General features: G+C 37.0%; 1 protein-coding gene across 2 annotated transcripts in view; it reads left to right on the top strand.

Moving 5' to 3' along the window:
- Window positions 1–21,508, top strand: part of ARL15 (ADP ribosylation factor like GTPase 15) — a 526,064-nt gene that overhangs the window by 217,564 nt on the left and 286,992 nt on the right. For both annotated transcript variants that reach the window (XM_049863688.1, XM_049863679.1), the window contains one exon: window positions 8,671–8,730. In XM_049863688.1, coding sequence (XP_049719645.1) covers window positions 8,671–8,730 — 60 coding nt within the window. The remainder of the gene's footprint in view (window positions 1–8,670; window positions 8,731–21,508) is intronic.

The following is a 21,508-nucleotide window of genomic DNA, read 5'->3' as shown; positions in this document are numbered from 1 at the left end:
AGGAAAATTGGAAATTGTCAAAAATGAAATGGAACACATAAAGATCGATATCCTAGGCATTAGTGAACTGAAATGGGCTGGCATTGGCCATTTTGAATTGGACAATCATATGGTCTATTAAGCTGGGAATGACAACTTGAAAAGGAATGGCATTGCATTCATTGTCAAAAAGAATATTTCAAAATCTATCCTGAAATAATATGCTGTCAGTGATAGGATACTATCCATATGCCTACAAGGAAGACTTTCACCAACATAAATGGCGACTATACACATGGACCTCGCCAGATGGAACACACAGAAATCGAATTGACTACATCCGTGGAAAGAGAGGATGGAAAAGCTCAATATTATCAGTCAGAACAAGGCCAGGGGTTGACTGTGGAACAGACCATGAACTTCTCATACGCAAGTTCAAGCTGAAACTGAAAAAAATCAGAGCAAGTCCACGAGAGCCAAAATATGACCTTGAGTATATCCCACCTGAATTTAGAGACCATCTCAAGAATAGATTTGACCCATTGAACCCTAGTGACCGAAGACCAGATGAGTTGTGGAATGACATCAAAGACATCATCCATGAAGAAAGCAAGAGGCTACTGAAAAGACAGAAAAGACCAAGATGGATGTCAGAGGAGGCCCTGAAACTTGCTCTTGAGCGTCAAGCAGCTAAAGCAAAAGGAAGAATTAATGAAGTAAAAGAGTTGAACAGAAGATTTCAAAGGGCCTCTTGAGAAGACAAAGTAAGGTATTATAATGACATACGCAAAGAACTGGAGATGGAAAACCAAAAGGGAAGAACATGCTTGGCATTTCTCAAGCTGAAAGAAGTGAAGAAAAAATTGAAGCCTTGAGTTGCAATAGTGAAGGATTCCATGGGGACAATATTAAACGACGCAGGAAGCATCAAAAGAAGGTGGAAGGAATACACAGAGTCATTATACCAAAAAGAATTAGTCAATATTCAACCATTTCAAAAGGTGGCATATGATCAAGAACCGATGGTACTGAAGGAAGAAGTCAAAGTTGCTCTGAAGACATTGGCGAAAGACAAGGCTCCAGGAATTGATGGAATATCAATTGAGATGTTTCAACAAACAGATGCAGCACTGGAGGTGCTCACTCGTCTATGCCAAGAAATATGGAAGACAGCTTCCTGGCCAACTGACTGGAAGAGATCCATATTTATGCCTATTTCCAAGAAAGGTGATCCAACGGAATGTGGAAATTATAGAACAATATCATTAATATCACACGCAAGCAAACTTTTGCTGAAGATCATTCAGAAATGGCTGCAGCAGTGTATCGACAGGGAACTGCCAGAAATTCAGGCCGGTTTCAGAAGAGGACGTGGAAGCAGGGATATCATTGCTGATGTCAGATGGATCCTGGCTGAAAGCAGAGAATACGAGAAGGATGTTTACCTGTGTTTTACTGACTATGCAAAGGCATTCGACTGCGTGGATCGTAACAAACTATGGATAACACTGCGAAGAATGGGAATTCCAGAACACTTAATTGTGCTCATGAGGAACCTTTACATAGATCAAGAGGCAGTTGTTCCGACAGAAAAAGGGGATACGGATTGGTTTAAGGTCAGGAAACGTGTGTGTCAGGGTTGTATTCTTTCACCATACCTATTTAGTGTGTATGGTGAACAAATAATCTGAGAAGCTGGACTATATGAAGAAGAACGGGGCATCAGGATTGGAGGAAGACTCATTAACAACCTGCATTATGCAGATGACACAACCTTGCTTGCTGAAAGTGAAGAGGACTTGAAGCACTTACTAATGAAGATCAAAGACCACAGCCTTCAGTATGGATTACACCTCAACATAAAGAAAACAAAAATCCTCACAACTGGACCAATGAGCAACATCATGATAAACGGAGAAAAGATTGAAGTTGTCAAGGATTTCATTTTACTTGGATCCACAATCAACAGCCTTGAAAGCAGCAGTCAAGAAATCAAAAGATGCATTGCATTGGGCAAATCTGCTGCAAAGGACCTCTTCAAAGTGTCAACAAGAAAAAGGATCTGTGGTTGGAAAATATGGCCTTAGTGATAGAAACAACGCCAAAGATCACGTGATAGAATTTCATAAGACCAATGACTTCTTCATTGCAAATACCTTTTTTCACCAACATAAACGGTGACTATATACATGGACCTTACCAAATGGAATACACAACCATGATGCATTGATAAGTGACGAGGCACTTAACCCCTCTAAGCATCATTCTCCTCTTGTGACAGTATTACTAACTTTAACTTTAGAATTGTTGTGACAGTTAATTAGACAATAGATATAAATCTTTAGCACAGATCTTTAAACAGATATTGAAGCTCTGTTGTGCGCTGTTATGGATTTAATTGTGTCCCCTCAAAATGCTTATTAACTTGGCTAGTCTGTGATTCCCAGTATTATGTGATTGTCCACCATTTTGTCATCTGATGTGATTTTCCTATGTGTTGTAAATCCTGCCTCTGTGATGTTAATAAGATGGGATTAATGGCAGTTATGTTAATGAGACAAGACTCAATCCACAAGACTAGGTTATGTCTTGAATAAATCTCTTTTGAGATATAAAAGAGAACTGAGCAGAGAGACATTGGGACCTCATACCACCAAGAAAGAAATGCCTGGAGCAGAATGCATCCTTTGGACCCAAGGTTCCTGTGCTAAGAAGCTCCTTGACCGGAGGAGATTGATGACAAGGACCTTCCCCTAGGGCCTTCAGAGAGAGAAAGCCTTCCCCTGGAGCTGATGCCTTGGATTTGGACTTCTAGCCTACTAGACTGTGAGAGAATACATTTCTCTTTGTTAAAGCCATCCTGTTATGATATTTATGTTATAGCTTCATTGGATAACTAAGACATGTGCCATGCATTGCCAAACAGGATATACTATACGCTGTTTCTCCATCTTGGATTCTTGCAGCCTGGCCAGGAGACCAACATAAATAATTTGATATGTAATTATAACTGTGAAAATTGCATAGAAGATGTACAGAGTGCTGGAAGAACATGGAATCAGAAGAATCAACCTAATTCAAAATAAAACAAAAACCAAGCCCCTCACCATTGAGTTGATTTTAACTCTTGGTGACCCCATGTGTCACAAAGTAGAACTGCTCCATAGGGTTTTCTTTGCTGTAATCTTTATGGAAGCAGATCACAAAGCTTTATTCCGTGGTGCTACTGAGTGTGCTTAGACCACCAACCTTTAGGTTAATAGGCAAGTGCAAACCATTCATGCCACCTGGGGACCTAACCTAATTCAAGAACATCAATAAAAGCTTCCCTGACAAGGTGAAGTTCATTGCCTCCTGAAGGATGAGGAGAAGTTAGCCAAGTAAAGAGCATTTATGGAGCAGTATGTGCAAAGGCCCTGAGTGAAAGGAGCATAGTTCTGGGAACTGTAGAACATAAATGAGTAGGGAAGAAATGGTACAAAATAAGCTTGAAGAGTAACCAGACTATATAGGGACTTCTTAGGTGTTTTGGGCTATATCTTGAGTAGTGAGAAACTAACCGAAGGGTTTAATTGGGACGAGGTATGAATAGACATGAATTTTATAAAGATAACTTTTGCTCACATGTGGAGACTAATTCAAGGGGCCTGTAATTGGAGCCCTTGTGGCACAGTGGGTAAGAGCTTGGCTGCTAACCAAATGGTCAGCAGTTAGAATCCACCAGCTGCTCCTTGGAAACCGTATGGGGCAGTTCTACTCTGTCCTGTAGAGACAGTTGGAATCGACTCGATGGCAATGAGTTTTTTTTTTTTTTTTTTAAATAATAGATGCAAACAGTTAAATTAGGAGGCTCTTGCAGTTGTTCAGATGATGCCGAAAGTAGCTTGACCAGAGTGGGGCAAAGAGGATGGAGAGAAGTGAGAATATTTTAGAAATATTTAGCTGATGGAATTGGCCAGCTTTGATGATTGATTGGGTTTAGGAGAAAGGAGAAGGAAGTGTCATGGAGAATTCCAATACTTATCCAAAGATGCCCTCAATAATTTTTTTAATTACAACAACTCTTATTTTTCCACTGCTTGCATAATATATCAGAGCTTGAGTCCACACATGATTTTGACCAGGAGAAGTTAAAAGCACCCAGTAGTCATTTGGTGGCCATTAGAGTTGATCTAAAAGGAGCCCTGGTGGCACAATGATTAAGTGCTTGGCTGCTATCCGAAAGGTTGGTATTTCCAATCCACCAGCTGCTCCTCAGGAGAAAAGACCAGGTGATCTGCTCCCATAAAGATTCACAGCCTAGGAAATTCTATGAGGCAGTTCTCCTCTGTCTTATGGGGTCACTATGAGTCAGAATCAACTCAGTGGCACACAATCGACAATACCATATTGACCTGGAATTTTTCGTTTTATGTATTAAAAAAAAAAAAAAACTTTATAACACTTACTATATGTTATCTGTTCCCATTTACAGATGAGGAAACTGAGACACACAGGGATTAAGTGATTTGCCCAGATAGCTAATAAATTATAGGGACAGAGTTTGAACCCAGACATTCTGGCTCTAGAATCCATGCTACACAGTGGATTTAAAAAAAATATATATATATATTGTGTTTTAGGTAAAAGTTTACACAGCAAATTAGATTCTCATTCAACAATTCACACACAAATTGTTCCATGACATTGGCTACAATCCCTGCCATATGTCAGCACTCTCATCATTTCCACCCCACCTGCCTTGTTTCCATCCATCCAGTTTCCTTGCCCCTCCTTGCTTTCTCGTCTTTTCTTTTGCATAAATGTTGCCTATTCAGTCTCATATAGTTGACTGTTTAAAGGAGCACATTCCTCATGGGTGTTATGGTTTATTTTATAAGCCAGTCTATTGTTTGGTTGAAAGGTGACCTCCAGGAGTGGTTTCAGTTCCAAGTTAAAAGGATATTTTAGGGCAATAGTCTCAAGGGTTCCTCTAGTCTCTATCAGTCCACCAAGTCTAGTCTTTTTTGTGAATCTGAGTTTTATTCTACATTTTTCTCCCATTCTAACTGGCACCTTCTATTGTGTCCCTAGTCAGAATGGTTCTTGGTGGTAGCTGGGCATCATCTAGTTTTGTCTCAGGCTAAAGGAGGATGTGGTGCGCTGGGCCGTGAGTCCTGTGGACTCATTTCTTCCTTGAGTCTTTTGTTTCATTTACTCTCCTTTGCTCCAGATAGGAACAGACCAATAGTTGTATCTCAGATGGCTGATCGCAAGCTGTTAAGACCCCAGGCACTAGTCACCAAACTGGGATGTAGAACATTGTCTTTACGAACTAAGTTATGCCAGTTGACCTAGTTGTTCCATGAAATACACAGTGGTATTCATTCCTCAAAACAGCCCTTTGAGAAAGATATTTTGTTAATTTGACCTTTTTGTCCCTATTAAGTATTATGTTAATTTCCCCCTTGACCTAGTTCAACCTGATGTAAAGGCGTAAAATATAATTGATCTGATAGTCACCCTTCTTGATTGTCCTCCTGGTGAGCCAAGTGTGTGACTTTAAATATTTAGTTCTGTTTAAGTCTTGAAAACATGTAGAATGACTACAATAGAAAAATATTGCTTCTCTTTTGTGAATAGTATATTTTGTTGTTTTCTGTGCCGATTATCTAGACTTCATCTTCTGAGCATTACCACAGCTATACTGTGAAAATAATACGAAGACAGCATTATGAAAGACTGTGTATACCGTTGCAGTATAAATCTAGCCACACGTGTCCTATTTGAGAAGAAAACATTTATGAGTACTCTGCAGAAACATTTATATGCCTATAAATAATATTGCTAGGTTATTTTGCTTAGTGTGAACACTTGAGGATATTTTTGTAGTCAGTTTATTAGGAAGACTGTGTGAAGCCTTAAAGACCATAACAGTGATATAATCTGTGTGTTGGATTAATAAATATCATAAGTTGTATTTTACATGTGGGTGCAGCAATTTATGGAAGGATAGTACTTCCCTTTGGGTGTCTGCATATTGTCAGCTTTTAAGAATCAAAGATTAAACGTTGCTTGTATGCTCCATACCTGTTTCTTTTTCAGATTTGGAGCCTGTCCTGCTTCTCTGGAAAATCCATATTTGAGTTGTCCTGAGCATAACCACTGATAGACTGCTTAGTATTTGGATAGGGCCTTTCATTTTCAAGATTTCACAATCTTTGCTTTTGATCCGTCTAGCACCCCGTGAAGTAGGTAGATACATTCAAGCATCCAAGTCTCCTGCAGGCTAAATTTTGGTTCCAGCAGGAGTATTGTGATTGGCATTGGCTTTCCCTATATTTCCCAGGGGCCAGACACCTGGAGATGCTTTCCTGCAGGCCCAGGTACCCTTGAGTGTCTCAGCCACATGAGACTGCCTCCTCATTCCTCCTGCTGTTTTAGTAAGATTCCATGGCTCCATGCACCGTTAACCAAAATGCTGGACAGACTGTGTCAATCTGCATTAAACCCAACAAGGAAGGGTATGTTTTGGAGAAATCTTTGAGGGCTCAATGAACATTTGCTGTCTGTACAGTAGATTTCAACTGTTCACATCTTTATCACTAAAACGTACTTTTCAATCAGTGGTAAATTTTAACTGTTCCAACAAAGTACTTGGATTAGTAAATGAGCAACTGAAATTTCTGTCTTATGAATTTGTAATATATTTGGACAGGTAGAAAATGCATATACCTAATGATTAAATCATCAACAGTCAAGCATTGGTTGAAATATAATGCTAGAAATCGTATATGGTTTGCTTCTTATGTGCCAGGCACTGTGATAAACACAGTACATATATCATCTCATCCTTACAACAGTCCCGTATGGTAGATATTAAAACCCCCCCATTTTACAGATGAGAAAGCCAGGGCTAGTAGATTGCCCATACTGACACAGCTTAATCAGCGTCAGAGCTAAAATTTAAATCTGCTTTTGTCTGACTTCAACGGCAGTTCTCCAGCCATTACTTAATACTCACTGCCTTAGGTGGAAAATGATGTATAGAATCTTAAAGTGCCAGGACAACACATAGCAAAGGAATGATAAAAATAGGGTAGAATTAAAAAGCACACATTAATTTCTTTTTTGTAAAGCAAAACCATGTAAAAGAACTGTTCTTATCCACCTCATACTTTATATCTTCTTACCTTGCTAGTTACTTACCACAATTGGCTTCAAATGAAAAGCATTTTTGTATCTTCTCTTTTACTCTTTTGATAATTTTGTGTAAAGGGGTCTTGTTTTATTCATCTTTCAATTGTACCTGTTAAAAAATGCTTAAAACCTTAAATGAAATGGGTGCTCAGCAATTACTGATAAATTAACTTTTAGAAATTAGTGAGGCTTTTAAATGAAAAAGAAATACATATACAAAATATTCAAATGAAACAAAGAATCTCCCTTCTATTTAAGATTCCAGGTCCCTAGTCCTCCCCAGAGTTATTACTAGTTCCAGTTTCCTGTAGACCCTTTCAGAAATATTCAGTACATATATTGTTTGCACATGTGTGTATATATGTAGATATGTGCACACTCACATTACACAAAATTCAGTTGCATCTTGATTGACTTGCATTGTAGTACTAAAGTTCCAAACAAATAGCCATGGAAAAAAGTATACTCCGAGTTTATCTTTTATAATATAAATATTTTATTGCATGCACTGGAAACCCTGGTGGTGTAGTGGTTAAGCACTGTGGCTGCTAACCAAAAAAGGTTGGCAGTTTGAATCCACCAGGTGCTCCTTGGAAATTCTTTGGGGCAGTTCTTCTCTGTCCGGTAGGGTCACTATGAGTTGGAATCGACTCTACGGCAATGGGTTTTTTATGCATAGATGGGTAATTATGATTGTACTTTCAGAAAAATGTGTGTATGACATATTAACTGTGTTTTTAAAAGAAAACATTAAATCGATAGTACATAATTTTAATATGAGGTGGTTACAAGTATCTTAATCTCTAAGATTGCTGAATTGTATGTGACAGAAAATTATAAGACATTAACTGCAGAAATTAGTTGGATGCAAACCTAACAAAACCAAACCCAGTGCCATCGAGTTGATTCCAACTCACAGCGATCGTATAGGACAGGGTAGAACTGCCCTATAGCGTTTCCAAGGAGTACCTGATGGATTCAAACTGCCGACCCTTTGGTTAGCAGCCGTAGCACTTAACCACTACGCCACCAGTTGGATGCAAAGGCCCTGTATATTTACTGTTTTCTTTGAGATTTCTCTATATTTCCAAATGTCTTTCTTCCAATTGGTAAAATTTGCATAGTGACATTGCATATTAAATTTAAAATAGGCAATTTTTTTAAAAAGGGGGTAGTATTATATTTCACTATACTGCACAACTACGTTTTGAAAAATGGTAGAATATGATGTTATCAGGAGGATCAGTCGAGATGGATTGACACAATGGCTGCAACAATGGGCTCAAGCATAGCAACAATTAGAAGGACCCAGCAATGTTTCCTTCCATTGTGCACAGGGTCGTTGTAAGTTGGAACTGACTTGACAGCACCTAACAACAACAATGTTGGATTATCAGTTTATCTTGGAAATTGTGTATTTCTGTATTTTTTTAGTATAAATATGAGCTGTGCAAAGTAAACCTTAAAAGTTTGGTCGCTAATTCTTTTTATGTTTTTGTTTTCTAATTTTAGGTTTCAGTATAAAAGCAGTGCCATTCCAGAATGCCATCTTGAATGTAAAAGAACTTGGAGGTATAACTTTTAAAAATCATTTCTGTGTCTAGTCTTCACATTTACTAATTTGGTATTAACATGTTATATATATATATATATATAATTAAAACATAATACTAAGTTGTTATTCCAGTAGGTGATTCACTATTACCTTTTCTCTTGACATATTTCTTAGAAACATTTCCTTCTTTGATGTTTTAAAATTTGTTGAAAAGCTCTAAGTAATATAAACTGTGTTTTCTTTTGTATGAACCAAAGAACTCCAGCATTAGTGGAGTTTCATACAGTATACTTGCTTTTACTTGTTCAAGGAATTTATTCTTGAAACTATTAAGATAATTTTAATATAATTATAGAAATAGCTATATACTATGCAGGGCAAAGAACTATATTTTAGAGTAGTTTGTATTTATACTTCAGGTTTTATTGTATTAGACCTTTTTAGAATGTATTTGTTCCGATAATAAATCTTTGCCAACGTGTTCTTTGCTGGTCAAGCACATTTATTGGATAGGCTGTACCCCAAACCATACATCACTCAGTCTTTCATTACGCTTTCTGTCTGGCATTTTTTGGTTGTGTTTTATGTCAGTCAGGGTCTTAACCCATGTAAACAGGTTAACAAAGAAATCAGTCAATTCAGTGAACCTACTTAAATTCTCTAATGGCACAGGAAAATGGTAAGTGCTCTGGAGTTAAGCATATCGGTGAATTTAATGACTTAGAAGAAAGTTTTCTTCCATCTCTTTAATCACTTTGTGATATTGACTTTCCCCTTTTTTTTAGTATCATTCTGTGGCCTATGTTTATCTTGATGAAGTTGAAGCACCAACTTTATGCCATTTCAACAGTGTTTGAGTGTCTTGTTATTTTTATCTAATACTATATTGGCTGATCTTCTCAGATGTCTTTGTTTTCAGAGAGCCATGTCTAGTACAGGCTTGCTTTTGTCAGTCTGCTTTATAGCTACCTTTGGCTTTTATGGTATTAATATTTAAAATCAATCATGGTTGATAAATTCTGATTTTTCTTTAAGACATTTGATTTCGTTGTTTCAACTCCCAAAATCGTAAAACCTGGATATTCTTGTAATACAGCAAGTTTTCTATGTAACATTTTTAAAAGATTGAGCTTTTATTAGGTTGAATGTTTTTAATGCTGTGATTTCTTGTGACTATTTGCTTCTCAGTGACAATAGTATTATTTGTAGATATTTTCAAGTAAGAGAACATATTGTAAAAACCCATGGAATCAAAATGTATTGTTTGAGAATTCTATTGCTTTGAAGTATGGTTGGTACTCCACAAGTACTTTCTTAAATTAGGTTAGACAAGAAACCTTTATTGGATACCCTCCAGGTGCAAGATACTGTAGATTAATTGATAATGTATTTATTAAATATGATGTTTGATTGGATCAAATAATGTGTCTGAAAAGTTAGAATAGTGAATGTTACGAACAATTACCCTTGATTTTGTGCCACTAAAATCCAATATCATTTGCCTCTTAACTGCATTCTTTCTGTATTTGGCTTAGTTATGTGTTTTAACCACATCACTAAGGTAAGGGAAGCATCTGGCCCTTAGCTAAGTTGAAAGCAGTGGTCCACTCTGCAACATTGCAGTTCTTATAATTTTTCATTTCAGAAATTTCTAGTTCTTACATCTACAAGCTGATTTTAATTCATTTATAGATTTTTTTTCTCTTGGTTCTGAAATTTTATATGTGACTTAATGGAATCCAGAGATAAAATTTCATTTCTTAACACGTTTGGTTATCACTTATTAATAAGGAGCTAGACATAATAACATTCCTTTTCTCTGCCTGAATTCTGGGACTGTGATTGGTTTTGTTAAATAACTTTTTTCCTTCCCCTAATATTCTAATGAGTTAAGTCTGAATTGTCTCCCTGCCTCCTACCCCCAGCTACCATCTCCACCCAATATAGTCTGTGGAATTTTCGTCTTCACAGTTGACATTGGGAAAGATAAAAAAAGGCTGGAAAGTAGTTAGCTAACTTTTATGCTTTGGTATTCATTGCTGCTAGTTGTCAATCAAAAGGAAAAAGTTTATGAAGATTTCATTTGCACTTTATTTTGATTTTTTTTTTTCTCTGAAGGAAGGTTGACAGTTTTTCAGAAGACGGTGAGGCAGTGTGAAAAGTGCAAGTATGTTCATTTGCCCATTTACTTCAGCCAATGCAAAGTGATCGAATGATTTTTGAGGATTGTGAGCTAAGTCATTTTTTTAAAGGTTGCTTCTTTCAGCAGCCAAGCTGTGATAGGAAACAGATGTTGACTCTGTCCTGTTTGTTTGCCTGAAGGAAGACGCCTCCACACAGTGAAAGGTGCTGCTTGTTTGCATCTTGCTAGTTATCTTTGACTGCTGTTAATCTGTCCAGTTATTTGCATTCTTAATTTCTCCAGAAACTGTACGATCAGCTCCTTAACAGGCTACCCAGGGGGCACTGCTGCCTGCTTCTTTTAGTTTCTGCCTTTTGTACCTAGACCATTTGGCGTCTTTCACTAAAATAAGTTTTCTTCCTTCCCAGTTTTCTTTTATTAAAACTTACTTTGGAGGGAAGAGCAGCTCTTTAATTTTTGTCTTATGTGGTGTCAGAGTCCTATGTATGTTACGCAATATCGCTGCCACCACCTCCCAGTTTAAAAAAAATAAAGGCAAAGATACCCTCCTAAATATCAATGAATTTAATGTAGTGACTGGCTGTGAAAGTCATGTGCTACTACAAAGACAGGAGAGGAATAGAGGCAAAATAGGCCCAAAACTGGTATATATTATAAAAACAGGAACCATATAGGCAGATAAACTTGAAACGATTATTATGGACACATTACTTTGGGGGACAGGTGAAACTGAAGACATTTCTTGCTGTTGTAGGAGAGAGCAACTTGCTATTCTAAAACTGTTTTAGACTTCTCCAGATGTGGGTTTCTGTGGAAGAGGTGGTAAGAAACCATGCCCCTGGCAAAGGGCAGTGTCTGCACAGGGTGGGAGCCCAAGGAAAGCCGTATCTATAGAATATCACATAACTGTGCTATAAGCTGAACTACAGCCAGCTACACACAAGTAAATGTGCACATTCTGTATTTCTTGTATAAGAAAGAAATGTGGCTCGGCAAGGACAGTATAGCCTCAAGACACTCTGCCACTCTCTGCATTTGAGCTTGTTGTTTTCTGATCTGTAAAATGTAAGTTTTAATAAATCACCTCTATTTATTTCCCAAGGGATTGGGCTGGAAAAGAAAAGTTAAATTGCCTAAAGCTCCTCAAGAGGGATGCCTTAAGAATAAAATAGAAGGTGGTATTTCCACTAACTCTCTTTTTGTACTCATAGATCCAGTGTGATAATGGAATAGCCCAAACTTCTTGCTATAGTATTTGTTTCCTTGTCTAGGAAAAGAACTCAACCTTTCTGCAATGGGAATAGTCAGTTAACTCCTGGCTCCCTGGGCTGTGTACTTTCTCACTTAGGCCTAGGCTATACTAGGGGAAATGATACTGGTATAAAGCCAAGTCACTTGGATGTGAGTTAAAAGGCCATAGCTATCTGAATTGCTTGAACAGGATCCCAGGGTGGTGGTGTTCAAGCATTTTTTACACTTGCTAAGGGAAAACTGAGCCAAATAGTCAGCAGAGCCAAATAAATGAATCTAGGGGCCCAGAAGTCTGTTACTGGCTGATGTAGACCTGACCTTAATTTTTGTTTTCTTCTGGAAACATGCCTAGTAAATTTTAAAAAATCTATCTTTCCAGTCATAGTGTAATATAGCACTTAACAGTCCTCTTCTCTAAGACTGTATATACATATAGAGTGTTCGTAAACTAGTTTTCTGCCCTTTTGAGGCCCAGGCCTCAGGGATATCATGTGCTTCTGAAGGTTACTGCTATGCCACTGTTTCCTCTATAGGGCAAACAGATCATTTCATATCTTCCAACTCTACCAAACTTCCTCACACATGTGTGCTGAGCTCTTAGCTTAGTTTTCTATCCCTCACAAGGGAATAGGCATTTCTGTTTCTGCCAGGGGTTGCCATAATAGCAACTAGTTTTCTTTGTGTATTTGGTTTCAGTGTGGTATTGCAGCAACAGCAATGGAAGTCAGAAGACCACCAGTATTTCCCTCTAACAAAAGAAGCCATGGGACATTGGGCAAGACACTTAACTTTTCTGAGGCTGCTTTCTTTTCTAGCAGCTGAGGATACTGATAACTCTTCTTCCATTTTGATATAATACAACTAATTTATTTTTATCTTGAAACTCTTAATATCTCCTTAGCTTTGACCCCTAGGAATCATAGAGCCTACCTCTAACAACTGTACAGGATTATGTGGCATTATTTTCTCTATTTTCTGTTCACCCTGATATCTTCAATTATTTACATTGATTTATTTGTTTGTTTGCTTATTGACTTATTTTTGTACAGTAGATAGACATTTAGGCAAGCCTCAATGTTTTCTTTTTTGAATGTGTTATGTGAAGCAGGACATCTATACGTAAAATTGTTATTGTTGTTAGTTGCTCTTGAGTTGGCTCTGACTCCTGGTGACCTTATGTGTAACAGAACGAAATGTTGGTTTGAGTCTATTGTGGCTATTGTGTAGTGCCTTCCAATATATGGGGCTTATCTTTCAGCACTATATCAGAGAATATTCTGATGTGATCCAAAAGGGTTTCACTGGCTAAATTTTGAAAGTAGATTGTCAGGCCTTTCTTCCTAGTCTGTCTTAGTCTGGAAGTTGTCCACTGTGCTTGATTCTGCTAGTGACTGAAGTACCAGTGGCATAGCTTCCAGCATCATAACAACATGTCAGCCACCACTATAGGACAAACTGACCTGTGTGGATACATAAAATAAAAACAAAATAATACTAATTAACAAAATTCCCATCAGTGTATTATTTACTTTGAGAAGCATTGCAGTTTGGTGTGTTAAAACTGTAACGGGATTGAGCACGAGATGCAGTAAGGATCACATAGAAAGGACAGAGGAGACCTCACAGAGGAAAAGACAGTCTAGGAAAAGCAACAGATGGGACAAAAGACATGAAGATAACAGTGGGCTTGGTTTATAGATGGGACAAGATTGGAGAGTTAAAAACATTGAAAAACACATGATCTTAAGGGTTCATTGTACTGTAATATAAAATATATCAGCAGTTCCAAGCTGTAGAAAAATTTACCAAAATTATACCCCAAGACAATAGAGTAATGCTAGAACCTTCAGAAGCAAATCATTGGTTGGTTGTTATTGGTTAATTCATGTCAATGAATATTTAATGAATACCAATTATATGTCAGGCACTGAGGATATAGTCACACCCTCTCACCCCATACCCTCCCCCCATACACAAGAGGTAATGTTTATAGCGATTCATCACTTACCAGACTAGGTTCGTTCTCTAACATTTACTGGAGCTGAACAAACTATAATTGGTTAGATTTGTTTTGATGCTTCACAAATTTGTTACTTTTAATTTCTTAAGATCTCAAATGTTGTTGAAGATTCTTGATCATTTTAATCTTGAAATTCACTGATATTCATGACATTGTGAGTGGTAATGATGTGAAGAATTTATCACATGAGGTTAATTAACACTTTTAATACAAGTATGTGAAGCTCTTAAAACAACTTATATAATTGAAAATTGGGGATTGACTTTTCGTATGTGTTTATTCTCCCTTCCCTGGCTGAAATCCCATGAAATGACAAATAATATCTGGAAACAAACTAACAATAACAGATAAAGTCTATAACAAAGGAAAGCATGACAAAGCTTGAGGAACCAAAAACGGAAACATGAAAAACGTTATTATTAATCAGGATTATTAATCAGAGAGTTCATCTGAGTTATTAATTGGGGATTTATATTTGAAGATTTGCCTTTTTTCCCCCTAATTCTCTGCCTGTGCTAAGTGGTAGATGGCAGCTGTGTTTATCCACAAACTATATCTGTGAGTGTGGGTGTCAAGGCCAAAAAATCAGTGCAATGACCCAGGAATGTTCTGACTGCCAGGTGGGTTAAAAAGCCCACACAAACAGGAGATAAGGCACTTGTCTGTCCTCATTAATCACTGGAAACAGGCAGCGGTAAACAAAAGATCTGGAAAATAGCAAACAGAGCTTCTTAAACAATATGAGCATATAGCCATGACACACGACAATTTAAGGAAAACCAACACCATGAAAGAAAGATAACCAATCAAAAATCAGAAGAAAAAAAATCCAAGGACACAGAGGTAATAGAGTAATCAGAAGAAGACATTCAGAGACATGTTGGAAGGTTTTGTGTTTGTGAAAAAGAGCAAAACACAGAACTTGGGAATTTTAAAGTACTACCTTAAAATTTAAAGTGAAATGTGAATTGACAAAACTCAGAAATAAATTAATGAAAATAAAGATTGAGCTGGGTAATTTTCCCACAACACAATGCAAAAGGAATACTTTATGAGAGAAAATTTAAGAGACACAGGGAATAGTTATTGAAGTTTAACATCCCTCTAAAAAAACTCTAAAAAGAAAGAAAAGAGAAACAGGAGGATAAAATAAGCAAATAATAGAAAACTACTCTCAAGTTAAAAAAAAAAGAACATTCAGATTTAATTGAGCCCTCTCAGTGCCAAATATGGTTAATATGAAAAGACATTCTGAGACATTTTGTGAAGAGAAAGAAATAATAGTAATCACAGACACACATACACACACACATCACAATAAGTAAGTAAATGAATTGCATTATTTTTAATATCAACATGGGAGATGGTAGGGCCAGATAAAGAGAAAGAACCATTAAAGTATGTTATGATCTCTTCTTATTTGAAGTGTAAATTGTAATTAACACAAGTTTAAATATGTATATTTAAAAAATATTAAGAATAAACCTTACAACAATAAAAATAGGTTGATATATACATAATTTCATTTTTTAAGTGATCTGAAAGGTTACATATTCAATTAATATAATAAATTATAAGGAATTTCGGGAAGGGAATGATAATTCTCTGGGATCAAATACAGTTTTTGCTTTTTTTTCAATACGTGGATTCTTTCTTTCAATAAGAATTTTTTACGACATGATTTTTTTAAAAGAAAAAATATATACTGTAAGGAGAGAAAGAACATAATATTTGATAAATTCATCAAAATGCAAGAAATGAAGGAATAACAAAATAAAGCAACCAGTAAAATGTTATAATAAATAGAAAACATCTATATGTACATCAGTAATCGTAATAAATGTAAATGGATTAAATTCCCCTTTTATAATAAAACCAAAAACACCAAACCCAGTGCCATCAAGTTGATTCCAACTCATAGCGATCCTACAGGACAGAGTAGAACTGCCCCATAGAGTCCCCAAGGAGCATCTGGCAGATTCAAACTGCTGACCCTTTGGTTAGCAGCCATAGCACTTAACCACTACGCCACCAGGGTTTCCCCTTTTATAATATGGGTTGCATAAAAACAACAATTATAACATATTCAGCTATATCCTAGATGAAACACTTTTAAATCAAAAAGATGCAGTGAGGTTGAAAATAAAGAAAAGGAAAAGATACTCTAATAAAGCACCATTGAAAAGGACTTGGGGTAATATTAATATCAGATAAAATGGAATTGAAAGGAAAAAATCATTAAGTAGAATAAAGAAATTTCATATTGAAATACTAAGATAACTGAATAATCACAAACATTTACATATTTAGCTACATGATTCTGAATTATATAAAGCTGAAACTAAGTGAAATGTGATGAAAAGTTAACAGATCTGTGATTGATGGAAGGCATTAACCCTGCTTACTTCAAAAGACAACAGATTAAATAAATGAAAATATATAAAGGATTTAAACAGCCAATTAAAAAACTTGATCTATTTCATAATTATGTAATTTTACACTCAAGTAGAAAATAACATGTTCTTTTGAAATGCACATAAATTTTATTACAAAAGTGACCGTGCATAATATGTTTGCTAACTAAAATCCAGTGAAATTAGAGGCAGAACCAAGATGGCAGACAGACACACTAAGCCATCAGGCTGCAACAAAGACCTGAGGAACCAAGTAAAACAGATACAGATGTCAATCCTGGAACCCTGAACCGGATAAAGTATTAGATCAGAAGTCGCTGAGGAGAAGAAACTGATAGAAAACAGAGAAGGAATAGAGATACAGAGTGGAGGTTCCTGGCCAAATGGCATGACTCAACGTGGCCATCTTTGAATAAAACCAACAACCCCTCATGCAGAAAGCACCTCATGGGATTCCCCATAGGAGACAGAGGTACTGCACAGACACACCCACAGCAACTCAAGAAGGAGCACAGACTCCTCTCCTACTTGGTGCCACAAACCCCAACCCTCAGGTGAACAGCGGCAATAACTCATATCCTTGCAATGCTGACTGCCAGGAACCATAGTACCAACCCATACTATTGCCCTCTTCCATCTAGCCTCTCTGGCCCTGCCTTCAATCCCCCTCCTACTTCTTTCCTCCACTCTGCAGCCCTGTGGAAAGCTGGTCCAGACCCCAAGTTCCCTACCGCACCTGCTCCAGACCCCTCCCACCACCACCTGTGTCCCCAAGGAGACCCGGCCCAGACCACAGGTGCTCCCCGCTGGCTCCAGACCCCTCGTGCCACCACCCACAGACCTGAGGGGACCCAGCCTGAACCCCTGCTCCCTCTCCCTGGGCCTGAATCCATCCCACCACCTGCCGAGGCCCTCTTCCAGCCCCTGGCTCGGTTCATGCTTCAGACAAATGGTCCATTTCTGCTTCTTCACCCCGTTGGACCTGCCGTGCCACACCATAGTTGAGCAACTGGCCCTGCACACCCAGACAAGGTGGTGAGAACTATCGTGCCCACAGATGAGCAAGCAACAAAGCACACTTGGCCCACCTGCCCAGACATAACCAAACAGAACAGAAAAGCAGGATGAAACAAGCAAATCTACAATCAATAAATAAAATAACACCTGAATGCCTCAGAGACAGTAACAATATCAAAACGTATTAAAAAACACTACAAGAGGGCTCCAGTAAGCAACAAGAATAAAGCCTCAGTCGACCTTCTGGCAGAAGAAAAGGCAATGGAACTATCTGGTAAGGAATTCAAAACTCTCATATCAGCTTTCCAAGAGATTAGGGAAAAATCAAGGAAAACACAGGCAAAGCAGTAGAATTCAGGAAAACAATACAAGAACAAAATGTCAAAATAGATAAATAGAAATCATACAAATACAACAATTAGAAATCCAAAAGATTAACAACAAAATATCAGAAATGAACAATGGAATAGAAGGTTTTAGGAGCAAATTTGAAATGATAAAAGACAGCATCAGTGAAATGGAAGACAAAGTCTTGGATGCCACTTTGCTTGAGAAAAAATCAGAGAAAACAATGAAGAAAACCTAAGAGCTAGGTGGGATAAAATCAAGAGCAAAAACCTGCACATGGCTGGAGTTTCAGTACAGGGGAAGAAAATGGAAAACAAAGAGGATCATTGAAGATTTCCTGACAGAAAATTTCCCTGATATCATGAAAGATGAAAAGCTGACCTTCCAAGAAGTTCAACGAACCCCACAGAAGATAGACTTCAAAGCAAAGTCACCAAGACATATAATTACACTTGCCAAAACCAAAGACAAAGAATCCTGAGCACAGCTCGAGAAAAACAAAGTCACATACAAAGGAGAAACAAGACTAAGCTCTGATTACTTGGCAGAGACAGTACAGGCAAGAAGGCAATGTGATGATATATACAAAACCTTGAAAGAAAAAAATTCCCAACCAAGAGTAATATATCCTGTAAAACTCTCACTCAAATAAGGCCCCCGACCCATTGCCATTGAGTTGATTCTGACTCATAGTGACCTATAGGGCAGAGTAGAACTGTCCCATAGAATTTCCAAGGAGTGCCTGGTGGATTGGAACTGCCAACCTTTTGGTTAGCAACCAGAGCTCTTAACCACTACGCCATCAGGGTTTCCCTCACTCAGATATGATCGTGAAATTAGGACATTTCCAGTAAACAGAAATTAAGGGAATTTGTAAAACAAAACCAAATGTACAAGAATAATTAAAGGGAGTCCTTCAGTTAGAGAACCAACATCAGACAACAGCCTGAATCTAGGACACATGTAGTATCAGCCAAATACCAACCTAGGTAATGAACTCTCAAGGATAAAACAAAACTAAAAGATTTCAAAACAGGGAACTAGAGATGTCAATCTGTAAATGACAACAACGTCAGAACAATAAAAGGGGGAATAAAAGGTTTAAATATAGAACTTTGAAATGGAAAGGAGGTCAAGGTGTTATCAAGTAATAAAAAATTGGTTTAAACTTAGGAAGATAAGGGTAAATTTCAAGGTAACCATAAAGAAAGTTAACAAACCTACTCATAAAAATAAAGAAGAAAAACATGAAGTCTCAGTAAACACAAAATCTACAATAATGAAAAAAATTCCACAAACAAAAGGAATTCAGAACAGGAGAGTAAGAGGAACAAAGAAAGCCTCGGCACCACAAAAAATAAAGCACTACAAAATGACAGTGATAAACACACCTATCAATAATCATGCTGCATATAAATGGCTTAAATGCACTAGCAAAGAGACAGAGAGTGACAGGATGGATCGAGAAACATGATTCACCAGTATGCTGTCTACAAAAGACACACCTTAGACACAAAGACATAAATTTATTAAAAATCAAATGACAGAAAAAATGTATCAAACAGCCACCAAAAAGAGCAGGCGTGGCAATACTAATTTTAGACAAAATAGAATTTAAGGCAAAATCCACTATAAAAGACAAGGAAGGACATTATATAATGACTAAAGAGACAATCCACCATGACGACATAACCATAATAAATATCTGTGCAGTCAACAACAGGGCTCCAAAATACTGTAACAGCGCTGAAAAGAGAAATCGACAGTTCCACAATAATAGTATAAGACTTCAACACACCACTTTCGGTAAAGGACAGAACATCTAGAAAGAAACTCAGCAAAGATACAGAAGATTTAAAAGCCACAATCAACCGTCTTAACCTCATAGACATATATAAAATACTGTACCCAACAGCAGCAAAGCATACATTCTTTTCCAACATACGTGGAACATTCTCCAGAATAAACTACATCTTAGGCCACAAAGCAACCCTCAATAAAACACAAAACATTGAGATGATACAAAGCATCTTCTCTGATCACAACAGTATAAAAGTAGAAAATAATAACAGGAAGAACAAGGAAAAAAAATTAAACATGGAAACTGAATAATACCTTGCTTAAAAACCACTGAGTAACAGAAGAAATCAAAGATAGACTCAAAAAATTTCTAGAATCAAATGAGAATGGAAACACTACATACCAAAACCCTTGGGACACAGCAAAGACAGTGCTCAGAGGTCAATTTATAGCAATAGGTGCACACATTAAAAAAGAAAAAAGGGACAAATCAAAACATTAGCCCTATAACTCGAACAAATAGAACAGCAAAAGAAGCCTATGGCCACCAGAAGAAAGGAAATGATAAAGATCAGATCAGAAATAAATGAAATAGAAAAACAATAGAATCAATAAAACCAAAAGTTGATTCTTTGAAAGGATCAACAAATTGACAGACCACTGACCAAACTGCCAAAGAAAAACAGGAGAGGTTGCAAATAACCCAAATAAGAAATGAAATGGGGGACATTACAACAGACACAACTGAAATAAAATGAGTCATAACAGAGTACTGTGAAAAATTGCACTCCAACAAATTTGAAAACCTAGAGGAAATGGACAAATTTCTAGAAACACATTACCTACCTAAACTAACACAAACTGAGGTAGAAAATATGAACAGACCCATAACAAAAGAAGAAATTGAAAAGATAATTTTAAAAAATTAAATAAAATTTCCCAACAAAACGAAGTCCTGGCCTAGATGGCTTCACTGAAGAACTCTTCTGATCATTTAGAGAAGAGCTTACACCAGTAATACTCAAACTATTTCAGAACATAGAATAATAAGGGATACTTTAGAATTCATTCTATGAAGCCGGCATGACCCTGATACCAAACCCAGGCAAAGATTTTGTCTTAAAGTCTCCTTTAACAGATTTTGTCTTAAAGTCTACTTTATCTGATATTAAGTTTACCACACCAGCTGTCTCTTGGTTATATTTTCATGGTATAGCTTTTCCATCATTTCACTTTGTATCTATTTGTGTCCTTGCTAAGGCAAGTCACTTGTAAACAGCGTATAATTTTTATCCATTCTGCCACTCTCTGTCTTTTAATTGGAGCATTTAGTGCATTTACATACAGCAAATTGCTGCGAAGAAGTGACTTGCTTCTGCCATTTTGTTACTTGTTTTTTTGTGTGTCTTAAGTCTTCTTTGTCTTAGTCCTTTACTACTGTTTGCATTTTGTGTTTTTCTGGTTTATTGTAGTGAGCCATTTTGGCTCCCTTCTTTCATTTTGTGTATGTTTTTTAGATATTTTCTTAGTGGTTACCATGAATATTACATTTAACAGCTTATATTTATAACATTCTGGGGTAAGTTGGTACTAACTTAACTTCAGTAACATACAAGAAGGTCTGTATTTCTACCATTCCTCTCCCTCCTGTCATTGTTATCACTAATTATGTCTTTATTTCATGTGACCTATAACATAATTTTATCCTGGCTTTTTATAAATTTGTTATTTAGAAACATGAAGGACAACACAATTATCCAGCATGAATACCTTATTACTAGCCCTTATACTTATCCATGCAT

Source organism: Elephas maximus, chromosome 2, assembly GCF_024166365.1.
Source record: "Elephas maximus indicus isolate mEleMax1 chromosome 2, mEleMax1 primary haplotype, whole genome shotgun sequence".
Taxonomy (NCBI): Eukaryota; Metazoa; Chordata; class Mammalia; order Proboscidea; family Elephantidae; genus Elephas; species Elephas maximus.
The sequence above is the reverse complement of the archived record's forward strand: the minus strand, read 5'-3'. Positions and strand labels throughout refer to the sequence as shown.